At 43.7% G+C, this 25,525-nt stretch overlaps 1 protein-coding gene across 1 annotated transcript; it reads left to right on the forward strand.

Annotated features, from left to right (window-relative positions):
* The first annotated feature begins 2,762 nt into the window (after window positions 1–2,762).
* Window positions 2,763–24,418, forward strand: LOC126278805 (wiskott-Aldrich syndrome protein family member 2-like). Its single transcript, XM_049979078.1, has 3 exons — window positions 2,763–2,783; window positions 21,965–22,396; window positions 23,849–24,418. The coding sequence occupies exons 1-3, from the start codon at window positions 2,763–2,765 to the stop codon at window positions 24,416–24,418; spliced, it is 1,023 nt and encodes a 340-aa protein (XP_049835035.1).
* Window positions 24,419–25,525: the final 1,107 nt, after the last annotated feature.

Raw genomic sequence — 25,525 nt, forward strand, 5'->3', positions numbered from 1 at the left:
GGAGTTTCTACGTTGATGTTCGTTATTGTTGGGTCTTGCCCACTCGTCTCGTATAGGGTGCCAAAGGAATGCTGCATTCTTGGAATGTATACAAATTCAAGCAAATAACATTAGTAATTTTATTTCTATAAATCGGATTGACAATACTTAACTTTAATCTACAAAGGTGTCGCACCTGATGGGCGACGTGCAACACGAATCAGATTCGTGGTTATACACAATGTTCAAAGAATCAATGGATATGGATCACCACAATCTGATATCATAGCACACTCCGCTAGACCGTCCTAACAGTCCACTAATGTCCGGCCGAGACTGGCAGGAGCGACGCTTATATTCACTTCTTGCAGGTGTCGCTCCTGCTGTGGTGTAGCCCTACCTCTCGGGTTGTTGCTACCTCTCGGGTTGTTGCTACCTCTCGGGTTGTTGCTACCTCTCGGGTTGTTGCTACCTCTCGGGTTGTTGCTACCTCTCGGGTTGTTGCTACCTCTCGGGTTGTTGCTACCTCTCGGGTTGTTGCTACCTCTCGGGTTGTTGCTACCTCTCGGGTTGTTGCTACCTCTCGGGTTGTTGCTACCTCTCGGGTTGTTGCTACCTCTCGGGTTGTTGCTACCTCTCGGGTTGTTGCTACCTCTCGGGTTGTTGCTACCTCTCGGGTTGTTGCTACCTCTCGGGTTGTTGCTACCTCTCGGGTTGTTGCTACCTCTCGGGTTGTTGCTACCTCTCGGGTTGTTGCTACCTCTCGGGTTGTTGCTACCTCTCGGGTTGTTGCTACCTCTCGGGTTGTTGCTACCTCTCGGGTTGTTGCTACCTCTCGGGTTGTTGCTACCTCTCGGGTTGTTGCTACCTCTCGGGTTGTTGCTACCTCTCGGGTTGTTGCTACCTCTCGGGTTGTTGCTACCTCTCGGGTTGTTGCTACCTCTCGGGTTGTTGCTACCTCTCGGGTTGTTGCTACCTCTCGGGTTGTTGCTACCTCTCGGGTTGTTGCTACCTCTCGGGTTGTTGCTACCTCTCGGGTTGTTGCTACCTCTCGGGTTGTTGCTACCTCTCGGGTTGTTGCTACCTCTCGGGTTGTTGCTACCTCTCGGGTTGTTGCTACCTCTCGGGTTGTTGCTACCTCTCGGGTTGTTGCTACCTCTCGGGTTGTTGCTACCAATTTTTTTACCATGACCTTTCTGTGTTAAGTAAGTAATCCTTCAGTGTACAGAGTTAATAGCTTAGGAAAACAGGTTGTTGCAAGATGGCTATTTTTTTGTGAAACTCAACTAACTCATTTGAGAGAATGGTACGTAAATTTCCCTGATAAAGTAGTTGACCAGTTACACTGCTCTGAAATTGCAGAATTAGCTTGGCATCAGCTGTGGCTGTTTCCACTTCTCTTTTTGTTTGTTTCCTATGTAGTACAGCGGAGGTTCCAAAGAATTGAAAACTTACAAGCTGGTTGCACGAGATAAGAATTCTTTTAAGCGGAGTTGGCCATCATAAAAACGTTGAGATCTTGACTGAGTCACAGCTTCAGGCAGTCCGACTAGCATTTCTGTATACCAGCTCACTCTGCAGGCGGTATATGGGATGCCTTTTTCTTCTATTGGAAGAAACATCGAATTCTTCATAGATGCCTTTTAGCAAGATAAAAATCCCTCACCAGATGTGACTTCTCAGAGGCCGTGTGAATTTTCGTTACATCGTCTCAGAATAACATTGGGTTTGAACTTCCAGAATCAAGCTTTCCAATTGGGCCGTACTATTATTTTCTGGAGAGCCCGCACTTCTTCACTGTGTGTTAGTGCAGAGCGTTGGATAGCCTCTATTCAGAACTGTACCACGGAGTGGGAAAGATTTTCCTTCGTTTCTCCGCACCTCAGAGCACTATTTACTTCAACATAGCAAAAATCCCCAAGAGTAGGGGATTGTTTAATATCTTAACTTGTACTTCACTGGTTATGGCTCGTAAACTTAGCCACCATTGGCCATACAGTTTCTGCTCTGTCAAAAAAACCAGAGCTACGTATGAGCGAGAAGGATATGCCTTCGCTTTAGGCCTTCGCAGAATTTAGGACAGAAGCGAGACTTCATTAGAGATGCCTGACGAAACCATCCTTGATGCAACTAGGGCGTCTGTACAAGAGACAGCTGAGTCTGAAGCTATAGTCCCTACTGCCACAGTCTGATTTATTCACGCGCTACCCGCTGGGTAACACGAGTCTCCACTGCACGCACGGACGCCCTTCGGACGCGAAGTTAACTCGCTCCATTCAGTAGCAGAGTGTGCAGACTCAAAGGCATACATCCAGTTTGTTACTCTCAATGCGCGTTGTTGCAGTGTTAGGGTATGCAATCCCACCTTTTAGTGTGCGCTCTACATTTAACCAGCAACTTACACAGTCGCTGGCCATGTTCGCAAATTATTAAAGTAACATTGTTTGAGCCTCCTCACCTACCTGTGCGAAGGTTACACTTCAGTTGTAATCCCCTGTGCGTTTGTGAATTATCATTCTCAATCTATCAGTGGGTAATTGTCATGTTCAAAGACAATAAATAAATTGTTACAGTGATCATTTTTTCCATATGTAGTCAAAATATCCCTTCTCCCATTTTACATCTATGAGAATGATGTGGTACCCACTTCTTCCGTGCTCAGTTAAGCCACTCTTATTAACATTCATTAAATAATAAATATTCACTGCGTGGTATTATCCTTGTTATAAACTAATCTGGATGATTTTTTTGGGGTTTTTCCTGACTCCGTTGGTCACTAAAGTATGGTCCTGCGCTTCATGTGGGTATGCAACTTAACACGATGTTGGGTGTTGGTTGTTGGTTGTTTTGTCTTTCCAAATACGTACGTTTTAGCAATCTCTTTAAGGGGGGACTCAAATAAAATTCAATGAGTGTCAATTTTCAATTAGAACTCATTGTCAGTGAGTTAACAAAGTTTCAATGATGAAATCGTATCCATTAATTTTGTGATGCGACCGTCCTGCTACGTCCACTTCTTGAAGCAGGAATTCAAAACTATTTCTGTGAACAAAGATTCCATGGATTAGTTTCAAGTAAACTTGGACGGGATACATCTAGAAGGCTATGGTGCATACTCACTACTTTTTTAGGTAATGCGTGGCTGTTACAAAATATACCAAACCAGCTGCTTTGTTTAGGAAGAAACAATTCTGGTTTTGCATTGTGCAACTGATGATGTACGGAAGTGCGCCATTGTTTCCTCATTCAATAGGGAGAGAGATACACTGCGTTTGCAGGATTTAGTGAATACAAGACATCCCATTCATCATCTGTGCCACATCAACTAACGTAAATATCTACGGGCTCTGAAAGATTACAACCCCCACATTAACGAGCAGAGGCTTCCAAATTGTATCCCGAACATTGTCAAGCCCACTTAAAGGTTTCAGCCCGATGATCTTCTAAAAAAAAAGTGCGTTATTGCAAAATGAGTATCTAAATTTACTTACATGGAAACGATACACACACCGTCCGGTGGCTTGCGGAGTATGGATGTAGATACCCTAAAACCATATTTTTCATCTGCCACAGTTACCAGGAATGCGACTTATGATGCAGTTGTTGTATTTAATGACTGGAACGTAAGGAGGGTGAAGATATTAGAGAGAGAGAGAGAGAGAGAGAGAGAGAGAGAGAGAGAGAGAGAGAGAGCGCCTGGATTTTAAGATAGGAAATGTCACTCAAGACATATTGAGAAAAATGGGTTACAGAGCCTCTGTGCAGCTTAAAAGTGAGTTCAAAACCTGGTAAAGGAAAGAAGGAAGATAATAAGAAACCAGAGAAGAGGCCCTAAGTGGGTAAAGGACCCTGAGTACAAATCTAGGGCCTTCTCAAGAGGTGACATCAGAAAAACGTTAGGTTGAACTTCAGAAAATGCATTTCCTGAAAATCACATTTTTAAATGATCATTTACCTTTTTATCAGTATCTGAAGGTCAGAAATACGAAATTTTGTACACTTATTTCAATAGACCCAATAAGTATTGTCTCAAGAGTAAATTGAAAATTCTGAGTGTGAGCTGAGATATGTGGTAAAGTCCTTGGAATTTTGCATGGATTTCATATTACACTTACAGAATTACACTTAAATTACTAAAATTCTCCTGTTGGATATATTAAAAGAACCTCATTACAGAATCTTATTATGTGCAAAGAGATCAAACAGAAAATTTTGTCGATATCTTCTGAATAGATCAGAGAAAAAGGTTCGTATATTCTTTCGAGATACGTGTTAAATCTCTCTCGTGGTTTCAATTTTTTTAGCATCTTTCCGTTCGGTCGTTGACGTGTCTCCACTATTGGCAATTGCCATATTATACATTTCCTCTAGAGTAATAATCATGTGGTAAGAATAACCCACCGTCACAAGTAAATGTGTTGAATAGTCAGAGCAGCCGAGAAGTCGCATAGATCTTTCACACAAATGAAAACTACAAAGAAAGGGGCATGAACTATGTTACAACAAAGGGAATAGTCAAAACTTCCAAACCAGAATGCAAGAGTCATAACATGTACTTGCGTAAAACGAATAGGATGTAAGTACGTTCTGAAGACCCTAACACTTCGCTGTTGCGAACGGACGTTACACCAAAACACAGACACGAATCTGAATACATAGACTTTATTTCTGGGAATGAAAATGCGACATGTCACTGGGCGACAACTACTCGCTATTGATTCGATTTGAAGAACATTATGGACAACTTGAGGGAATGATTTGGCCACCCATATATTCTGCACTGGCAACACTTTCGTAATGACGGACGGCTATAGAGGCAGCAAAAAATGGTTCAAATGGCTCTGAGCACTATGCGACTTGACTTCTGAGGTCATCAGTCGTCTAGAACTTAGAACTACGTAAACCTAACTAGCCTAAGGACATCACACACATCCATGCCCGAGGCAGGATTTGAACCTGCGACTGGAGCGGTCGCTCGGCTCCAGACTGTAGCGCCCAGAACCGCACGGCCACTCCGGCCGGCCTATAGAGGCAGCATGGCTTAGTATTTCTGTAGGGGTCTTCCAACGACTTTGTGCGCTCATGCCTCGTGGAGGTGCTGCACTATGCCTGGCAAAGGTCTGAAACTACTTTAAGAGGTACCCCATGACTTTTGTCTCCTCAGTGCACAACCTCAGTTTTCGTTTGACCTCTCTCTCTCAACCTTTGATCCCCCGAAAACATTAAACAACTATTTACATGAATTCCTCTTAACGGACCCTCAAGGCATATTGTACGGTAAGCAACAGCTTCCGTTTCAACACTATGCAAATCTCTTGTCCTTCGAATCACAATTACTTCCTACAATACAATAACTCTTATCACTACATCTAGCTTTTGCGCTTATCGTATCTTCTCATGTAAGAACGACTAACTGGCCCAGCGGTATCTGGGGTACTGGAGGATTTCAACGACGAGCAGGCCTCCACATACATAGACGGTGGCTACCCAAGTCAACATTAATATGGTGGCTGTAGTTGTGACGCTTGTGGTCTTAATCGTGTGCTGTTGCTGCTGCTGCTCACGACAGTACTGAACATCTGAAAAGATTTGCTGTACTCAAAATCGCCTCTCTTGATAGTCTATCAGTCGATTTAAGGACAGGATTGGGTCAGGATTATACGTTCCACTCATGCAGATAAGATTTTCCACTGGAGGGATCGCTAGTGGCTTCGCCAGTACAGCTGTGTCTCTTTAACGTTAAACTTCGATTCTACAGTAACACAGGCTGACAGGTGAAATGTCTGACTTTTTCTATCACAGTCCGTCCTATTAAAGTGTTCCACTCTGGCGAAGATCAGAAAGTTCAGCTCCTGCAATTTTGTCTTGCTCGTGGCAGTTCGCTGCTACTGTCTTGGTAGTGTTCACAGAAACCATCCAGCGCAAACCTACTTGCTGAGAATGTCTTGGCTCCAGTAAGTCACATGACTATCCTCACCCATTTGACCTAAGTACATAATCATCTCGCACGTGCTGGTATACATTTACTTCACCTGGGTCGGGAAAATAGTAACCCTTTCCCTCTCACAATGTTCGGTTAGTGACGCCACCGCGTGACTACCACCAACTGCTATCAACAGTACCTGTGTCCTTACTTGGACGAGTTTTACCAAATTTGTCAGCTTTAGTGACCAACGATTATTTAAGAGTACAACATCTTGTGACATTTAAAAAAGTACTCTAGTTTCCAATGATAGTACCCGCAGTGTCCCCACTCCACTCCTCGTGAAGAGGTGCAACACTGCTGACGTGAGGATCCCCATCTTCTACTTCGACCAGTGGCGATCTGGAAACAGGGAACTCTCACCAATCCCTTCTCCCCTTCAAGAACCCTCCCGTTACACAAAAATACCAAAGAAAACTCAACCCTAAAATACCTAATCTCCTGACAAATGAACGTAGAAGTATTTTCCTACATCCACCATGAACAAAGTTTCTTCCTCCTACGGTCATTCGCTGCTGTTCTAATGTTCACCTTATGCCTCTACATAACACGTATAGTGTAACCCAAACATAAACTATTCCCTCCTACTTCCTTCATCTTAATACGTTCAGAATCTCCTGTTCATGTCATGCAAGGTTTCTACGCTTCTTCCTACTACCCATATTCCTACCCTCAACGGACGACGACACATGCATCAGCTCATCTGAAGCATCTCAAAACATCAGGCGTCCCGCAAACACCATAGTTGTAAAAGTCAGTAAGTGGAGCTTACGTTTATCGGCGAATTTTGCTCAACTACCTGATGAGCAATTGCTAACGAGTTATAGATTTCTTGGTCTTACCCTTTGCAAAGTACTGGTTTGATAACATTACCTACTGACCGATTTTATACTGTTTAAATTTGCCCACACGATTCCCCAACTGCCCTTCACGTTCCAGAGCTCTGGTGTTTGCTGTTTGAACTCATTTTTAGATTTTCGTCACGTTCTTAACGAGCTCATTAATGGACTCCTCATCCCTATCAGCTTTTGGCCTTATTTTATCAACTAATAACGGCATGCATCTTCTGTAAAATACCTCATATAGTGTTAAACCCTGTCATTGAATGGAGTTCCGAATTTAATACGCTCATGATGGAAGATAAATGAACGTCCCAATAATTACGGTATACGGCCACATGACAGGTCAACATCCTTTCCCGACTGTGCGATGTACACTCTGTCCTAACATTAGCCTGAGGTTGCAATAGACCCGTCCTTAGCTTCTTAATTTTTAGCAATCTACGTAGCTGCTTCAACAAATCGGAAAAAGTTTGTCCCTTGGTCAGTGATCATAGTTTCTGGCTCTAAAATTTGAACACTCGCCTGTTTACCAAAGCTTGTGCTACCATTGCTGCCTTTTGTTTTGGGATTCCTATCATTTCCACATATCTAGAAAAATGATCAATAATCGTTAAAACAGCGTAGCTGGAATCTTATTGAACGGCCTGAAGTAAAAAGCTCGGTTGCCTTTGCTAACCGCTTACATACCGATCCATATCTCTTTTTCCTACACTTTCACCAGCAGTGCTCCGGTACTCGCCTATTCGATGTTCTGCAACTCTTGTCAGAACACAACAGTTTATAATGCACTTCTTTCAGCACTTCCTCTTTCAGCTTCCTTATCACTACTAACTGCACTTCCAACCTCGTAATATTACACAATAACCCGTCCCACATAGTGCGAATCCTACTGTTTGCATTCTAAGACTGCCTGTTGCACTCCTTGCATTATGCAGGGTCGTGGTCCAGTGTGCGGCACTGTCACTTTTTGGCTTAAACTGTCAGGGTTTGTGTGTCTACCCAGGAATGTGTGTAGCGTCATACTCGAATTCACGTAACCTCAATGCCTATCTACCTGCGTACTAGAGGGGGTCCTTAAGCTCAAATCACCCTTTAGGAGCTGCATTGTCTGTTACCACTTCAAACTCTTTCCATGCAAATAACACCAGAAACACGTGATACCGTATATCACATCATATATCTCCCTTCCTGTTGTCGAGTAGCTTGTCTCTGTTCTGTTAAACTGCCTAGAAGCATACGCTACCGAATGCTGCTCCACCTGCCTGAGAACGCACCCTATAGCCTGATTGGAAGTGTCGTTTGATAAGATACTCGTAGTCCGGAAAAATTAATGCTGTGCTTAATGTCAATTTTCTCTTTAACTGTGGGAATGTCAGCAATGCTTTGTCCATTCGAACTTCAACCCTTTTTAAACAGTCGTGTAAATGGTTCCACTACATCTGCAAATCTATGAATTTTCTATAATTTCCAATGCCTTAATATTACTAGGAATCGGAAATTCCTGCGCTGCGTGTATCAGCCTCGGATCTGTCCTAGCCGGCCAGAGTGGCCGAGCGGTTCTAGGCGCTACAGTCTAGAAACGCGCAACCGCTACGGTCGCAGGTTCGAATCCTGCCTCGGGAATGGATGTGTGCAATGTCCTTCTGTCAGTTAGGATTACGTAGTTCTAAGTTCTAGGAGACTGATGATCACAGCAGTTAATTCCCATAGTGCTCAGAGCCATTTGAACCATTTGATCTGTGTTAACCCACTCACCATAAAGACGTAACTTCTTCTAATTCAAAGCGACATTTTTTCCGTGTTTAATGGTAACTTCGCTGCTCAGTCTTCCGAAAATGTCTCGCAAACGTTGTATGTGCTCTCCCATATCCTTTCCAAAAATTGCATCACCCAGTTTCATCATGCACTGGAGAGGTTTCAATCCCCTCAGCACTTCACCCAGCAAATGGTGAAACGTTGCTACAACGTTTTCAACCCAGACTGCGTTTTACAATACTGTAAATGGCCCCAAAGGATCTAAAACTGTTTTCTGACTTGTTATTCGGATGTTCCTGTATCTGATAGTGTCCACCCCAGGTGAAGTGCACAGAAGTACTTACGCTACGCCAAAACGTCAGTTTCAGGGATTTTGGCTTTACGTATGCATCGATTCTAGTTTTGCTACTTGAATGGTCTAAGTCACAACAGAATCTACATCTTTTGGGCCCATCTCATGTCCTTCTCAGTAAAATAGCAACGGTTGCACCCAGACTGTGCTTCCCACTATTACTCCATCCGCGAGCTGTTGCTCTAATATGGGCTACGTACATTGTGGTATACGGAAAGGTCTAAGATATGCCGGCGAATCAGTTCCTGTAACGACGCTGCGTTAAAATTATTGGTAAAAGCAATAAATGGAAGAAATAAATCCTCAAATTCAATCGATAACTGCTCTGCCTAATCTATGCAAACCTCTCCGATATTCTAACTCCCTAAGCAATGCTGTAGTATCGGCAAAATGCACATTACTCTTGAGCACACTGACTGTCCCTACCCACATCATCAATGACGTCCAAATTAGCTACCAACATTCTATTGGTGCGCTTTATTCCATCTACATACCCATTAAATTCCTCCTGTATACGTAGTAAGCTTCTCTTTAGGAAGCTACGTGATAATTTTAACACACAATTTTCTGTCAGTGGTTTACCAAGCGCAATGCATTAACAAGCTGCTCCGGACCCACATTTACTCAGACCAACTTCCAAGTACCTTGTTGCTCAATTAATTACGAATGATTCCGTACTTGTGTTGGCTGCAGTTTCAGTGGTTTACACCTTAAGATTGTTGCACTTTACGCTCGTATTTCCCTGGCAGCTGTCTCCTCTAGCTGGAACGTCCCCCTAAGTTCAACTAAGGTCAATTTTGGCTTGCTGTGCTTTCAGAAAGTCCAGTCCTAAGATCATGCAGTAACCATAACATACTCGGAGCACGACTTCTACCTATTGGTAAAAACGCAATATCCCCGCCTGAAAACCTGTCACTGCTAAACCCAAATACTCCATATTACTATCCCAAACGCCACGTAAATAGTACCATGGAGGATTGAATCGATTCTGACCCACGAGATCCATACTTTCCACAGACACATGCCCACTGTGTGTGTTAAAAACTTGTGCTTTCTCCCCTTCACTATTCCAAGTAGGCTTCAAAACTCATTATTCATATTCGTTGTATCGAAACTTATCGAACTCGCGCAGCAGTCGTGGGGATTCCCTTTGGCGTTTAACACCTACTTATTTGACCCTGTTCCCCGTTACCATTCCTATTCGGTATTCAACCACACATCTACTATGGCAAAGACATGACTGAAACCAGTTAATCTAGTCATTTTAATTCAATGGCGCATCAGGTGCTTGAATCCTCCAAACAGATGCTCTGTCACAAACATCAGTTCGACAAGCATTAGAAATACAGTTTCTCGTCTTGCCTCGTCGCATATTCCAAAATTATTGGGACCTTTTCGTCCTCCCCCTGAGTCTCTTAAGTTCTCGATTTTCTTACGAGCAGTGGTGTATAGTCACATTACACTAGTGGGGAAAAGAAGTGGTTGAAACCAGATGTAAATCGCAATAAAATTGTAAACTTCGACTGGAATGTTTCAGCTTAAATTTCTGTCGTTACAGTTTTAGGTGGAGATATTAAATTTTCAGGTATAAACTGCGAGACTAAAGTGCTTATGACGGATCGTAGTTACGAAGTATCATGCGAAGTTGTTCGCCTGAACAGTTAGAGACGGGTGAAGATAAGGTCTTAGACAAGTTCGTGACACAGACTCGAACTTCCTTAATCAGCGTAGGATGGGTGTCAGTGACCATAAGGCAATTACAGGATTACTGAATACGGCTCTGAATACAAATGCAAAGGAAGGCAGGAAGACCTTTCTGTCTAGAGACTCCTCAAGCCAATCACACTGTTGGTATGATATTCCATACGCTCGTATTTTCTTAATTAGACGGTGTTAGGCACTGTATCGAATGCCTCCCGCAAGTCGAGCAACACAGTGGCCACCAGGAAACCTGTATCTACTGCTTTCCAGGTACCGTCGAAGACAAAGCAATTGTGTTACAAACGATCGTTGTTTTTGTAACCCATTTTGGTTCCTACAGAAAAAATTGTGTGTCACAAAGAACATCATAATACGCAAGCGTAAATAATATTCTGCAATTCCACAACAGATCTAAGTCAGCGATAGGGGCCTATAGTTTTGTTCTCTGTTTGGAAATCTTCCTTGAAAAGTGAAGTAACTACGTTTATCCAATAGTCAGGAAATCTTCACCCCTCTACTGCTGTTTGGGAAGGAAAAGTTCTTTCGCAAACTGTGTAAAATCGTAATGGAATCCCGTCAGGTCCAGTGACCTTCCCTCTCTTGAGCGATTTCAGATTTCTTTTCTACCTGTTGGTCACTTATTTCAGTACCTGTCACTTTGTCGTTCGTACGACAGTTCAAAGGAGCTATGGTGTTATCTTCCTCAGAGAAACAGTTATGGAAAAAAAGGACGCTTCGCATTTAGGCGTTTTTTGTGTCAGTCTAGACTGAAGTTCCAAAGTTATGGTAAGTTCCAAAGCTGTAAGTCCCTCTATGTCTGGGCGGATGGCTTCGGTCGGTTTACTAATTTAACGGAAGATTGGAGCAACTTAAAATTTTCTGTCAATGTTGAGAGGCCTTGCCTGCGCTTAAATTTACATTGAATCTCACTTTGATTTCGTAGCAGCTTTCTAACAAGGTAGTCAAATTACGATGAGTCACTTCCATAGCTCACAATATCCTGCTCAGTACATGTCTGAGGCGTGTTTTATGATGCTCTGTAATATCGTACATTGAAACTCAATATTTTCAGTGCCGGAATTGGAATTTTTGTGACGAGCTGTGGGGTCATCTGAAATGTCTGTCTGCCGCTCTTGCTAAACAGATCACAACATGTCATTCTGGACGGGGAGAGACTTCAGACTTAAAATTACTTAGTGGCACAGGGGACCTTCATTAATTTTCATAATATACAGGGTGGTTATAATCAGCCTTTCGCTACTTGAGAGGATCCCCATGAGAAATGAGTGATCAGAGGACTATCAAAATTGGTGTTCTCATTCCAGTTTACAAACGTTGCTAAATGTGAAGAGCATATGTATTCACGACAACCTGAAACCGCACTAGACACTGCTCTGCTATTTCCCGCTGCACTCATCTCCGAAGATAATGCAGTAGAATGTTGCCCATAACTGCCAAATAGTGGCAATTTTCGTAGCTTGTAACAAGCTTTCTATATATTTTCGAGGCTGTTTAATACGAATTTTCGAAGTAGTACCAAAATTTCGGTTTGGGAACTGATAAAATGGACAAACCACGAAACTGGACTTCGGGTTTAATCGCTCGTAACTCTGAATCGAGGCACTTTCCGGCGAAATTGACTGTTTATGAATATAAGGAGGGTAAAATTTCCCACAAATTAGATCCGAGCTAAATTTTCGTCGGGGTCGGGGTCGGGGTCGGTGTCGGGGTCTGAGTTCCCCCAAACGTCGTCGAACCAGCACTGACGCCTAACGGCAACTTATGACGCACTCCAAAAAACGCGAATCCCGCAGCGCACAATCTGAACATGATTTCTGTAGAGTTGGGTACCTGTAAGTTACGTACGAAAAAGCATGCTAAATTTAGAAGAACGCAAAATCCCCAAGATTGTCAAAGTTTTACAGAAGTTCGAAACATAGCGCGTACTTCAATGCGAGATGCTTTTAATAATTTCCGCAACGAAATTGTCTCGAAATCTGGCAGAAAACCCAAAGAGATTCTGGTCGTACATACAACACACCAGTGGCAAGACGCAGTCAATACCTTCACTGCGCGATAACAACGGGAAGTCACTGATGACAGTTCACTAAAGCAGAATTGTTAAACACGGTTTTCCGAAACTCATTCACCAAATACGACAAAATAAATATTCCTGAATTCCAATCAAGATGAGAAACATAGTAGATATCCTCGGTGTAACAAATCAGCTTCAATCACTTAATAAAGGCAAGGCCTGCGGTCCAGATTGTAAACCAGTCAGATTACTCTGAGTATGCTGATAAAATAGCTCCATATTTAACAATTATATACAACCACTCGCTCACAAAGATCGGTACCTAAAGACTGGATAATTGCTCAAGTCACACCAATACCCAAAAAGGGAAGTAGGAGTAATCCGCCTAATTGCACGCCTATTTCACTAACGTCGATTTGCAGTAGGGTTTTGGAACATAACACTGTATTCGAACATTATGAAGTACCTCGACGAAAACAAGTGACACATAGTCAGCACGGATTCAGAAAATATCGTTCTTGTGAAACGCAACTAGCTCTTTATACTCATGAACTAATGAGTGCTATCGACAGGGGATGTCAAATTGATTCCACATTTTTAAATTTCCAGAAGGCTTTAGACACCATTCATCACAAGCGTCTTCTAATCAAACTGCGTGCCTACGGAGTATCGCCTCAGTTGTGCGACTGGATTCGTGATTTCCTCTCAGAAGGGTCACAGTTCGTAGTAATAGACGGAAAGGCATCGAGTAAAACAGAGATAATATCCTGCGTTACCCAAGGAAGTGTTACAGGCCCTCTATTGTTCCTGATCAATATTAACACTATAGGAGACAATCTGAGTAGCCGTCTTATATTGTTTGCAGATGATGCTGTCATCTACCGTCTTGTAAAGTCATCAGATGACCAAAACTACTTGCAAAATGATTTAGATATCTGTATGGTGCGAAAAGTGGCAATTGACCCTGAATAAAGAAGTGTGAAGTTATTCACATGAGTACTAAAAGAAATAAGCTAATTTAGATTGCGCGGTAAGTCACACAAATCTGAAGGCTGTAAATTCAGCTAAATACTTAGGGATTACAATTACAAATAACCTAAATTGAAACGATCACATAGATAATGTTGTGGGTAGAGCATACCAAAGACTGAGATTCATTGGCAGAACACTTAGAAGGTGCAACAGGTCTACTAAAGAGACTGCTTACACCACGCTTGTCCGCCCTATTCTGGAGTATTGCTGTGCGGTGTGGGACCCCGCATCAGGTGGGACTGACGGATGACATCGAAAAAGTACAACGAAGGGCAGCTCGTTTTGTATTATCGCGAAATAGGGGGGAGAGTGTCACAGACATGATACGTGAATTGGAGGGGCAATCATTAATATAAAGGCGTTTTTCGTTGCGACAGGATCTCCTCATGAAATTTCAATCACCAGTTTTCTCCTCCGATTGCGAAAATATTCTGTTGCAACCCACTTACTTAGGGAGAAATGATATCAGATAAAAATAAGGGAAATCAGGGCTCGCACAGAAAAATTTAAGTGCTCGATTTTCCCGCTTGCCGTTCGAGAGTGGAACGGTAGAGAGAAAATTTGAAGGTGATGCATTGAACCCTCTGCCAGGCACTTTATTGTGAGTAGCAGAGTAATCACGTAGAACTATCTGTAGTAGACGAGGGGCGTTCAATAATTGATGCAACACATTTTTTTTCTCGACCAGTTTCGGCTGGAAAATGCAGAATTTTCTATCTCCAGCCCCCGTAGTTCAATGAAGTTCCTATAGTTAGTGGCGCTATATGCAACCTTCAAAATGGCGTCTTTAGAGGAGGAGCGTTCCAAGCAGAGACCAGTCATTGTGTTTCTGTTGGCGGAAAATCAGAGCATCACAGATATTCAGACCGTTGCAGAATATCTAAGAGATCTGGCACCGAAGAAAAGCTCGGCAGGTCGTTGGGGAGGCATAAATCGTCTGATCTTCCGTGTGCCGGCATCCACACAAAGCTGTGACTCGTGCAGTATTGGTGCGTGGCGACATTTTCATTCGAGGTGATGCACGGATCACGATAAAACACATCGCTGCCCAACTGGAAGTCTGTCTGTAGTGGTAACACACTCGTCCACCAGTTGAGGTACTGACCGCAGGGTTCGTCGCCGCTGAAAAACAATCTAAGAATGAAACTTAGATTTGTCACTTTGAACCGTAAAATAAACGGCAGTCCATGAAGGGAGCCACATCACGTCTGCTCAGAGGATGACAAACCCTCAGCCGGTAAGGTAACGACAATGCGTATCTGGGACTCCAAAGGAGGAGCTGTTAGATGTCCCGACTCATGATGCAACGATCAGCTATGACGTGTACTGACCTACCCTCAGAAAATGAAGGAAAGACTTCATCTTGTTGGTCGCCACAAAAATGCCATTGAACATCCTCTCCATGACAACGTTATGCCTCACGCAAGTCTACGAACGTGAGATTAACTCATGAAACTTTATTGGACTTTCTCCCTCGTCCACTCTACAGCTCGGATCTCAAACTTCCCGAGTTCCATCTGTTTAGCACAATGAAGTATGGACTTCGCGAGTAGCAGTAGGTGGGTGATGGAGACGTTGGTTGGCTGATTTGGTGGAGGGGACCAGACAGTGGGGTCATGAGATTAACTCATGAAACTTTATTGGACTTTCTCCCTCATCCACTCTACAGCTCGGATCTCAAACTTCCCGAGTTCCATCTGTTTAGCCCAATGAAGTATGGACTTCGCGAGTAGCAGTAGGTGGGTGATGGAGACGTTGGTTGGCTGATTTGGTGGAGGGGACCAGACAGTGGGGTCATGAGTTAACTCATGAAACTTTATTGGACTTTCTCCCTCATCCACTCTACAGCTCGGATCTCAAACTTCCCGAGTTCCATCTGTTTAGCCCAATGAAGTATGGACTTCGCGAGTAGCAGTAGGTGGGTGATGGAGACGTTGGTTGGCTGATTTGGTGGAGGGGACCAGACAGTGGGGTCATGAGATTAACTCATGAAACTTTATTGGACTTTCTCCCTCATCCACTCTACAGCTCGGATCTCAAACTTCCCGAGTTCCATCTGTTTAGCCCAATGAAGTATGGACTTCGCGAGTAGCAGTAGGTGGGTGATGGAGACGTTGGTTGGCTGATTTGGTGGAGGGGACCAGACAGTGGGGTCATGAGATTAACTCATGAAACTTTATTGGACTTTCTCCCTCATCCACTCTACAGCTCGGATCTCAAACTTCCCGAGTTCCATCTGTTTAGCCCAATGAAGTATGGACTTCGCGAGTAGCAGTAGGTGGGTGATGGAGACGTTGGTTGGCTGATTTGGTGGAGGGGACCAAACAGTGGGGTCATAGGTCCCATCGGAATAGGGAAGGTTGGGGAGGGAAGTCGGCCGTGCCCTTGCTAAGGAACCATCCCAGCACTTGCCGGAAACGATTTAGGGAAATCACGGAAAACCTAAATCAGGATGTCTGGCCGCGGGTTTGAACAGTCGTCTTCCAGAATGCGAGTCCATTGTGCTAACCACTGCGCCAACTCGCTCGGTGATGAAGTTAATAATACAGTAAGACGTTGGGGTCAGACGTCGACTGGTAGGATGGTACCACACAGGCCCTCCAAGTAAAGTGGTTGCGTAAGGCCGCCTCATGGAATGGAGATTATGTTGAAAATTAGGATTTTATAGCCAAAAGAGTGGGGAATAGTCTGTTGTATTGGAATCCTGAATAAAAGTAACCAGCTTTCAGGTAAGAATTGGTTGCATTAGCTGTCGAACGCACCTAATAGTTGTCCATCTGCACTGTCTCAAGTACCAAAAGTTTAATTGTAACCATGTTGTATATAAATTACCTGGTAATTAAAATCGGAAGTTCCATGATGGTTTCCGTGAATGATGCTGTAGTCTACAGAGAGCTCCCGACGCTAGAAAATTGCAGCAAAATGCAGGAAGACCTGCAGAGGATTGACGCTTGGTACAAGGATTGGAAATTGACTCTCAATATAAAGAAATGTAACGTATTGCGGATACATAGACACAAACACCCTTTATTGTATGATTATAAAATTGCAGAACACCACCAGGAAGAAGATACTTTCATAAAATGTCAGAGTGTACTTATAGAGCGATTTGAAGTGGAACGACTTGTGGGGTGGCGGGAGGAATGATAGAATAAATGTTCCTATTATTTATTTAATGCTGTTGTTTGCTGTTCTCAACACTGGCACTCTAACTACAATATTGGCAACCAGAAAGTGATTAGCAAAACGTAAAGCCTGTAATTAGAATTCTTAATGCCCACTTCATCTGAGAAATACATTTATAGCTACAGCTTATAGCTTTGAGGAATTAGGATATTGTCTGGAATTCATAATCAAAAACCATTCTCTCTAAAATGTCCATTATATCCGGAAGTCACAGAGCAAAAAGAATCCACACAATCCATCTACCAGAGCAGTTTAGAGTCTAATTCGCTGATGCAACTATAACTGTTCAAATTAAATGTTTAAGTGAATGCTCGCCATAATTTGATGATAATGTTCATCAAACGCCACGCTAATAATGGTAGAATGTCTGTCCTGCGGCGGCACGTGAAAATACGACATACGCAAACTAAAGATGGGTCGTTAACGTTATCCCAAAATTAACACTCCACTCGAAAACGATTTCATGGTTACGCGTATCCTGAGTAACTTATTACTGCATCCCAGGCTGTTTATATCAACGATACCGATGCGACGCGACTCCCGGCACAGGTGGTGCGCTGATCAGCATCTGAAGAGAACTGGGGCCTTCCTTTTTTACACAGCTTTATTACACATATAGCCGCGGTGCGGACGGCTAAGGGAACGCCTGATCAAATCTGCTCTCCCGACTAGCTGCTGGGCTAGTAATGCACCATTTTAAGTTATCCAACAAATCATTGCTTCCTTTGCTGATGGCCGATGAAGCTCTCAATTTAAATGTGCAACCAGCACACAGGTAAGTAATCACAATAAAAGTTTGACGTGGCTAAGTCAAATATTTTGGGCGAGATAATTTAATTACACTACATGCAGTAGACGAGCTCTGAACTTGCTCTTTGGAGATACACTATCGCTATAGTTTTATAGTTATTCTGTTGAAACTTCTCACATCTTTAAGATTATAGCGAATCTCTCTTCTACTTAAATTTAAACATCCTAGCTTTATTTATTCGCCTACTTAATGTGTCTTGCTTCCTTAATTTCTAAGACAAAAACCAGAAAATCATGAATTTCAACTAAAATTTTAATTGGTTAGATCCAGAATACTGTTTCTGCTAAATTATATGAAAAATGAATCTAAATACAAAATTTTTAAGTTTCTAGCTCTTTTCTGTTGCGCCAATGATTTTTACAGAAAAAGTCCAAATTTCGAAAATGGTTAAAGTTATTGAACTGATATTCAACACACATTGATTTAGTGTTACTCCTGACATGCTAAAAACGTTTCAGGTTATTTACTTCATTTTAAAGTATTGCACACTATTTATGACGTCAGAGCTGGTTACAGCGGACTAGGCTGGCACACAATGGAAAGACTGATGTGAATTTTACAAGGCGTGAGTATGATGCTTCCTTACAGACTGCCTACAATTAATTCCGAATGAGGTGTCAGGATGACGTTCATCGGAAGAACGCTCAGGAAATGCTGTCCATAAACAAAGGAAGTACCTTCCAAAACACTCATTCAGCCAACACTGATACCAATACAGAGCCGAATGGAGGGTCTGAATCAGAGGCTGAGACGGTTCTGCGACCGTGTGGGCAGAAGATTCCTCGACTTGCGCCATAGGGTGGTGGGGTTTCGGGTTCCGCTGGTTAGGTCAGGAGTCCACTACACGCAGCAAGCGGCTGCACGAGTAGCAGGGGTTGCGTGGCGTGGACTGGGCGGATTTTTTAGGTTAGATGGCCTCGGGCAAGTACAGAAATGGCAACAGCCTCAAAGGGTGCGGGGCAAAGTCAGGACATGTGGGGACCAAGCACCAATCGGTATTGTTATTGTAAACTGTCGAAGCTGCATTGGTAAAGTACCGGAACTTCAAGCGCTGGTGGAAAGTACCGAAGTTGAAATCGTTATAGGTACAGAAAGCTCGCTGAAGCCAGAGATAAATTCTGCTGAAGTTTTTACAAAGGCACAGTCAGTGTTCAGAAACGATAGATTGCATGCAACCAGTGGTGGCGTGTTTGTCGCTGTTAGTAGTAGTTTATCCTTTAGTGAAGTAGAAGTGGTTAGTGGCAGAAAAACTGAAAGAAATTTTGGAATACATTTCACATAAATTTTCTCAGCATGTTATAGTCTTGGGTGGGGATTTCAATTTACCAGATATAGACTGGGACACTCAGAGGTTTAGGACCGGTGGTAGGGACAGAGCATCGAGTGACATTATACTGAGTGCACTATCCGAAAATTACCTCGAGCAATTAAACAGAGAACCGACTCGTGGAGATAAAATCTTGGACCTACTGATAAAAAACAGACCCGAACTTTTCGACTCTGTATGTGCAGAACAGGAGATCAGTGATCATAAGGCCGTTGCAGGATCCCTGAATATGGAAGTTAATAGGAATATTAAAAAAAAGGTTTATCTGTTTAGCAAGAGTAACAGAAGGCAGATTTCAGACTACCTAACAGATCAAAACGAAAATTTCTGTTCCGACACTGACAATGTTGAGCATTCTGGAAAAAGTTCAAGACAATCGTAAAATGCGCTTTAGACAGGTACGTGCCGAGTGAAACTGTGAGGGACGGGAAAAAACCCACCGAAGTTAGGAAACTACTGCGAAAGCAAAGAGAGCTTCACTCCATGTTTAAACGCAGCCAGAACCTCTCAGACAAACAGAACCTAAACGATGTCAAAGTTAGGGTAAGGAGGGCTATGCGTGAAGCGTTCAGTGAATTCGAAAGTAAAATTCTATGTACCGACTTGACAGAAAATCCTAGGAAGTTCTGGTCTTACGTTAAATCAGTAAGTGGCTCGAAACAGCATATCCAGACACTCCGGGATGACGATGGCATTGAAACAGAGGATGACACGCATAAAGCTGAAATACTAAACACCTTTTTCCAAACCTGTTTCACAGAGGAAGACCGCACTGCAGTTCCTTCTCTAAACCCTCGCACAAACGAAATAATGGCTGTCATCGAAATAAGTGTTCAAGGAATAGAAAAGCAACTGGAATCACTCAATAGAGCAGAGTCCACTGGATCTGACGAGATACCAATTCGATTCTACACAGAGTACGCGAAAGAACTTGACCCCCTTCTAACAGCCGTGTACAAAAAGTCTCTAGAGGAACGGAAGGTTCCAAGTGATTGGAAAAGAGCACATATAGTCCCAGTCTTCCAGAAAGGTCGTCGAGCAGATGCGCAAAACTATAGACCTACATCTCTGACGTCGATATGTTGTAGAATTTTAGAACATGTTTTATGCTCGAGTATCATGTCGTTTATGGAAACCCAGGATCTACTTTGTAGGAATCAACATGGGTCTCACACGATCGCTGTTTCCGGAATCCAACTCGCTTCATTTGTTCATGAGACCCAGAAAATATTAGATACAGGCTCCCAGGTAGATGCTATTTTCCTTGACTTCCGGGGGGCGGTCGATACAGTTACGCACTGTCGCCTGATAAGCAAAGTAAGAGCCTACGGAATATCAGACCAGCTGTGTGGCTGGATGGAAGAGTTTTTAGCAAACAGAACACAGCATGTTGTTCTCAATGGAGGTACGTCTACAGACGTTAAAGTAACCTCTGGCGTGCCACAGGGGAGTGTTATGGGACATTGCTTTTCACAATATATATAAATGACCTAGTAGATAGTGTTGGAAGTTCCACGCGGCTTTTCGCGGATGCTGTCTTATACAGAGACGTTGCAGCATTAGAAAATTGTAGCGAAATGCTCGAAGATTTGCAGGGGATAGGCACTTGGTGCAGGGAGTGGCAACTAACCCTTAACATAGACAAATGTAATGTATTGCGAATACATAGAAAGAAGGATCCTTTATTATATGATTACATGATAGCGGAACAAACACTGGTAGCAGTTACTTCTGTAAAATATCTGGGAGTATGCTTGCGGAACGATTTGAAGTGGAATGATGATATCAAATTAATTGTTGGTAAGGCGGGTACCAGGTTGAGATTCATCGGGAGAGTCCTTCGAAAATGTAGTCCATCAACAAAGGAGGTGGCTTACAAAACACTCGTTCGACCTATACTTGAGTATTTCTCATCAGTGTGGGATCCGTACCAGATCGGGTTGACGGAGGAGATAGAGAAGATCCAAAGAAGAGCGGCGCGTTTCGTCACAGGGTTATTTGGTAACCGTGATAGCGTTGCGGAAATGTTTAGGAAACTCAAGTGGCAGACTCTGCAAGAGAGGCGCTCTGCATCGCAGTGTAGCTTGCTCACCAGGTTTCGAGAGGGTGCGTTTCTGGATGAGGTATCGAATGTATTGCTTCCCTCTAGTTATACCTCCCGAGGAGATCACGAATGTAAAATAAGAGAGATTAGAGCGCGCACGGAGGCTTTCAGACAGTCGTTCTTCCCGCAAACCATACGCGACTGGAGCAGGAAAATGAGGTAATGACAGTGGCACTTTAAGTGCCCTCCGCCACACACCGTTGGGTGGTTTGCGGAGTATAAATGTAGATGTAGATGTAATATTGCTAGATAGTATCGAATCCATATCAGGTAGGTCTGATACAGGGGACAAAGAAGAGCACCATCGTCAGTCACATGTTCATTTTATAAGCGCGAAAGCATCATGGATCTGCTCAGCCGACTCCATTGGCAGACGTTGCAAGAGAGCCGTTCATAGTGACGGTGCGGTTTACTGATCAAAGAGCGTTCGTTTCTTGAACAGTAAACAAATATATTGCTTCCTCCCACGTCCATCTCGAGGGAAGCCAAAGTTAAAGGTCGGAGCCCACACGGAGCCTTACCAGCACTCGTGCTCTGCCACTGGAACTGTAGGGGAAATTAAAATGGTACACAGCGTAGCCTTCGCCGCGAGTAGATTTCAATGTAGTCATCATTTGGGATTTACATGCAGAATCTTCAGGAGAAATTTGTCGGTTTAAGGACTCGCAAGTAGCTGAAAACTGCGCTGGTGGCTTTTGTACTTATTTTTTCAAACTCCTGCAGTTCTGTTAGTTTGGTGTCACTAGAATATCTCAGCTTGAGTTATCACAGATTCGGCTCTTGCATTCATCAATTATTACTGCACTACTTATTTCTGTTTAGAAATATATATCTAACGTAACTGTTTGGTATTTCAGGATGCGACCACTGATTCTGAAGTTTGTCCATTGTTGGAGTCTTCTGAAATGAAACAAGAATCGAAGAGCAAAGATGAAGCAGAAACAAATAAAGGTGAAGGAACAGCATCGGCTGCTCGTGACACCAGGGTTATAAGTATCAGTTCTGATGACAATGAATCTCTGGATGGAAAAGTGGGATCTCATGTGATGGATGTGGTGACTTCTGCTGACTCGGAGAACTCTGGTTCGACGGTGGTAACCACTGAGCCTCCCAAGTCGTCGCCAACCCAGACGACGGAGGCGGTGAAGCCCTCTGCAGACCTACTGTCGGGCACTCCGTGGACTACTTACTCAGTGCCAACAGGTGGAGTTCAATCGGCAGCACCACAGGTGCTAGACAGAGTGCCGATTGCTGGAGCTATGCACGGCTCAGTACTGTCTCCCTACCTGGTACCTTCTGACTTTGTTCCAAGTTTCATTTTGCCAACAAATCGGATTGCTAGTCAGACACCCTTAAGGTTGCCAACACAAAACACACAATCCAGGCGCAAACGTAGAGGTGCTGCACAGACTGCTGGTTTCAGATCGGCAATGGCAGTACCGATAGCTAGAGCTACGTACCTCGCATCATTCTCTCCATATAGTTTCCAAACTGATTCGTCACTGTCTACCTTTCACCAAACAAATCTGTCCGTAAATCCGATGGTACTGAGTTTACCGACATCAAGCACACAAATGACGGGTCTTACAGGGCCCTATTCATACACGTTTTCGGGCTTTCAACAGAACATTTCACTAGTGGAAACTAACGGTGTCGAGTCGACAGTGAAGGGGGTGGTAAGATCAGAACCTACAGTTCAAACCCCGGAAAGTACGGCAAATTGCATCCGCCAGGAAAATCCTAATTCGTCGTCACTCACCATTCCTAGAAGTCTGCCTATTAATCCAACAGTTATGTCACCTGCATCAAGCTCACGAACCACAGTTCCTACGTCATCAGTCGAAATGTCGATGCTATCTAACCTGTCAAACTTCCATGCTTCTGTGACAGCACAAAGTACCCCAAAGACAATTGAAAAGACAGTAGTTCCTATTGTTACATGTAAAGGACCTGTAACCTGTACACTAACGCGGGTAGGAGGTACGGTAACAGAGATTAAAGGCAAAACACCGGATGCTGGTGGTACGGGATCATCAAGCATCAAATCTGACAGAGAATTTATGCCCACAAAACAGGCTACGTTGACTTCACAGGGCGTGAAGTACTTCCATGCACCGGCACATAGCACTGCACTTCCGAAACCCACGCATGACCAGACAACAGTCCCTGGGTCAAACTGCCAACAAGCTGCTTTGAGCACGGAGACTACTAGCGTTGTATCGACGATGACAAAGCGAGGAGGATCAGCGCCGGTAACTGAAGCTAGGAGCCATTTAGCACAGTACCCCCACAAGAGCTATAGCCATTGTTCGTCTGTCACAACTCCAGCAAAAGATCTGTCCCTTAATGTGACACTGGTGATGTTCCCTACATCAAGCATGCAAAACACAATTACATCTTCTGTCCAAAATTCTATGCTATCTAACCTGTCACTATTTAGTAACTCTCTAGGAGCTCAGACAAGGGTGCCAAAAACAACTGCAAAGACAGTACTTTCGAGAGCTACACACGAAAAGCACTTAAATTATTCAGTGGTTTCGAAAGCAAAGACTTCACATGTTGAGAGAAAACGTGTAGAGCACAGCACGATGGGTCAGGCGTCACTGTGGCCATCACTACAATTCAGCGAGGTTGCTTCAGTCCAAACGAAACTGCCAAATTGGCCAACCAGGTGGCAGGTACCTCAATCATCTGCCATAACATGTACAAACAAATTCGTCACGCAATCTGCTGAGATGCAGCCACTTGATCTCTCACGGAGTGGCACCAGACAGCAGCCACCATTAAAGCCATCTGGTGTTCCGCCGCGGCTACAGCTGCCTCCACCTCCTCCTTCATCGCATTATACCGCCCGAAGGCCTATGCTACAGTCGGGAATTCCTTCTTTACCTACTCCGCAATTTGTTACACCCATACCACCACCACCACCACCACCACCACCACCACCACCACCACCACCACGTTTCCCAGAAAGGCCACTCCTATTACCACGAACTGTCGTAGCACCTCAAACTCCAAAACGTAGGCATCGACCTATCCGTCCTTCGACAGGGTCTGCGGTCACGCTACAGATTTCTGCAGCTAACGTCGCTCGAACACCACTATATGGTATGGTAACACAACCTTTCGATCCGCGTCAAAGTGTAATAGTAATGGTGCCGAGAACAGCTGCCGCCACCATAAAGTGTAACAACCAGACTGAAGTGCCACCAACATCTATTCCCACCGTTTCAGTAGATACTCTGTCTGCGTCATCAGCACCAGATCCTACCGTTGCTGACGGCGGCATTGACCCAGGAGCTCAGCAGTAGCATGGGCTGTTTCCTCTCTTTAGCGATATCTTGCGATAGTGACAGGCAGTCTTGATGACACAATTTTCGAACTGGGCGAATTCGGAGCCTGTCATATGCTTGATATGGCCAATATATCCCCTAAGATGCACACTTACATTAACACTTTGCATTGTAGCAGTGAACTCACTTGTGGCGGTGGCGGCGGACGGCCATCATCAGCCGTCGCAACCATCATATTACCGCAGCGTGGATAACATGCCACTGATGCACCAACATGAGGTCTACAGAAACACGGGTAAGTTTCGTCAACTTAAATATTGATGTTAAGTCTTTTTAACACCTCAAACTAATCAATGCCCTTATTGACATTTTTTGTTACAATTATAATAAAGGAAATGTGTGTGCCCTAACCAGGCACAATGTCAGTTTATTTTAAGACATTATTAGTGACGCGTTTCGAACCAAACAGTAGTCATCAGGCATAAAGTTTTCCAAATCACTTAAACAATGATGTAACTACGTAGGCTTTTGCGGCTGGTGTCATGATTGACTTCTTAAGTAATAGAACTCAGTACGTTGTCCTCGATGGTGAGTGTTAATCGGAGGTGGGGTTATCACCTGGAGTGCCCCAGGGAAGTGTGGTAGGTCCGCTGTTGTTTTCTATTTACATAAACGATCTTTTGGATAGGGCGGATAGCAATGTGCGGCTGTTTGCTGATGATGCTGTGGTGAACGAGAAGGTGTCGTCGTTGAGTGACTGTAGGAGGATACAAGATGACTTTGACAGTATTTGTGATTGGTGTAAAGAATGGAAGCTAACTCTAAATATAGATAAATGTATATTAATGCCGATGAATAGGAAAAAGAATCCTGTAATGTTTGAATACTCCATTAGTTATGTGGCGCTTGACACAGTAACGTCGATTAAATATTTGGGCGTAACATTGCAGAGCGATATGAAGTGGCACAAGTATGTAATGGCAGTTGTGGGGAAGGCGGATAGTCACCTTCGGTTCATTGATAGAATTTTGGGAAGATGTGGTTCATCTGTAAAGGAGACCGCTTATAAAACACTAATACGACCTATTGTTGATTACTGCTCGAGGGTTTGGGATCCCTATCAGG

The sequence above is a fragment of the Schistocerca gregaria genome, chromosome 6 (genome assembly GCF_023897955.1).
Source record: "Schistocerca gregaria isolate iqSchGreg1 chromosome 6, iqSchGreg1.2, whole genome shotgun sequence".
In the NCBI taxonomy this organism is placed as follows: Eukaryota; Metazoa; Arthropoda; class Insecta; order Orthoptera; family Acrididae; genus Schistocerca; species Schistocerca gregaria.

Bases quoted from the DNA above. Each gene is read 5' to 3' on its own strand.
- LOC126278805 (XM_049979078.1), top strand. From the start codon at position 2,763: ATGGTCCTGCGCTTCATGTGG. The intron at 2,784-21,964 runs GTATGCAACTTA...TTGGTATTTCAG, and splicing joins TGGTCCTGCGCTTCATGTGG to GATGCGACCACTGATTCTGA. The intron at 22,397-23,848 runs GTACCTTCTGAC...GCTGAGATGCAG, and splicing joins CAGTACTGTCTCCCTACCTG to CCACTTGATCTCTCACGGAG.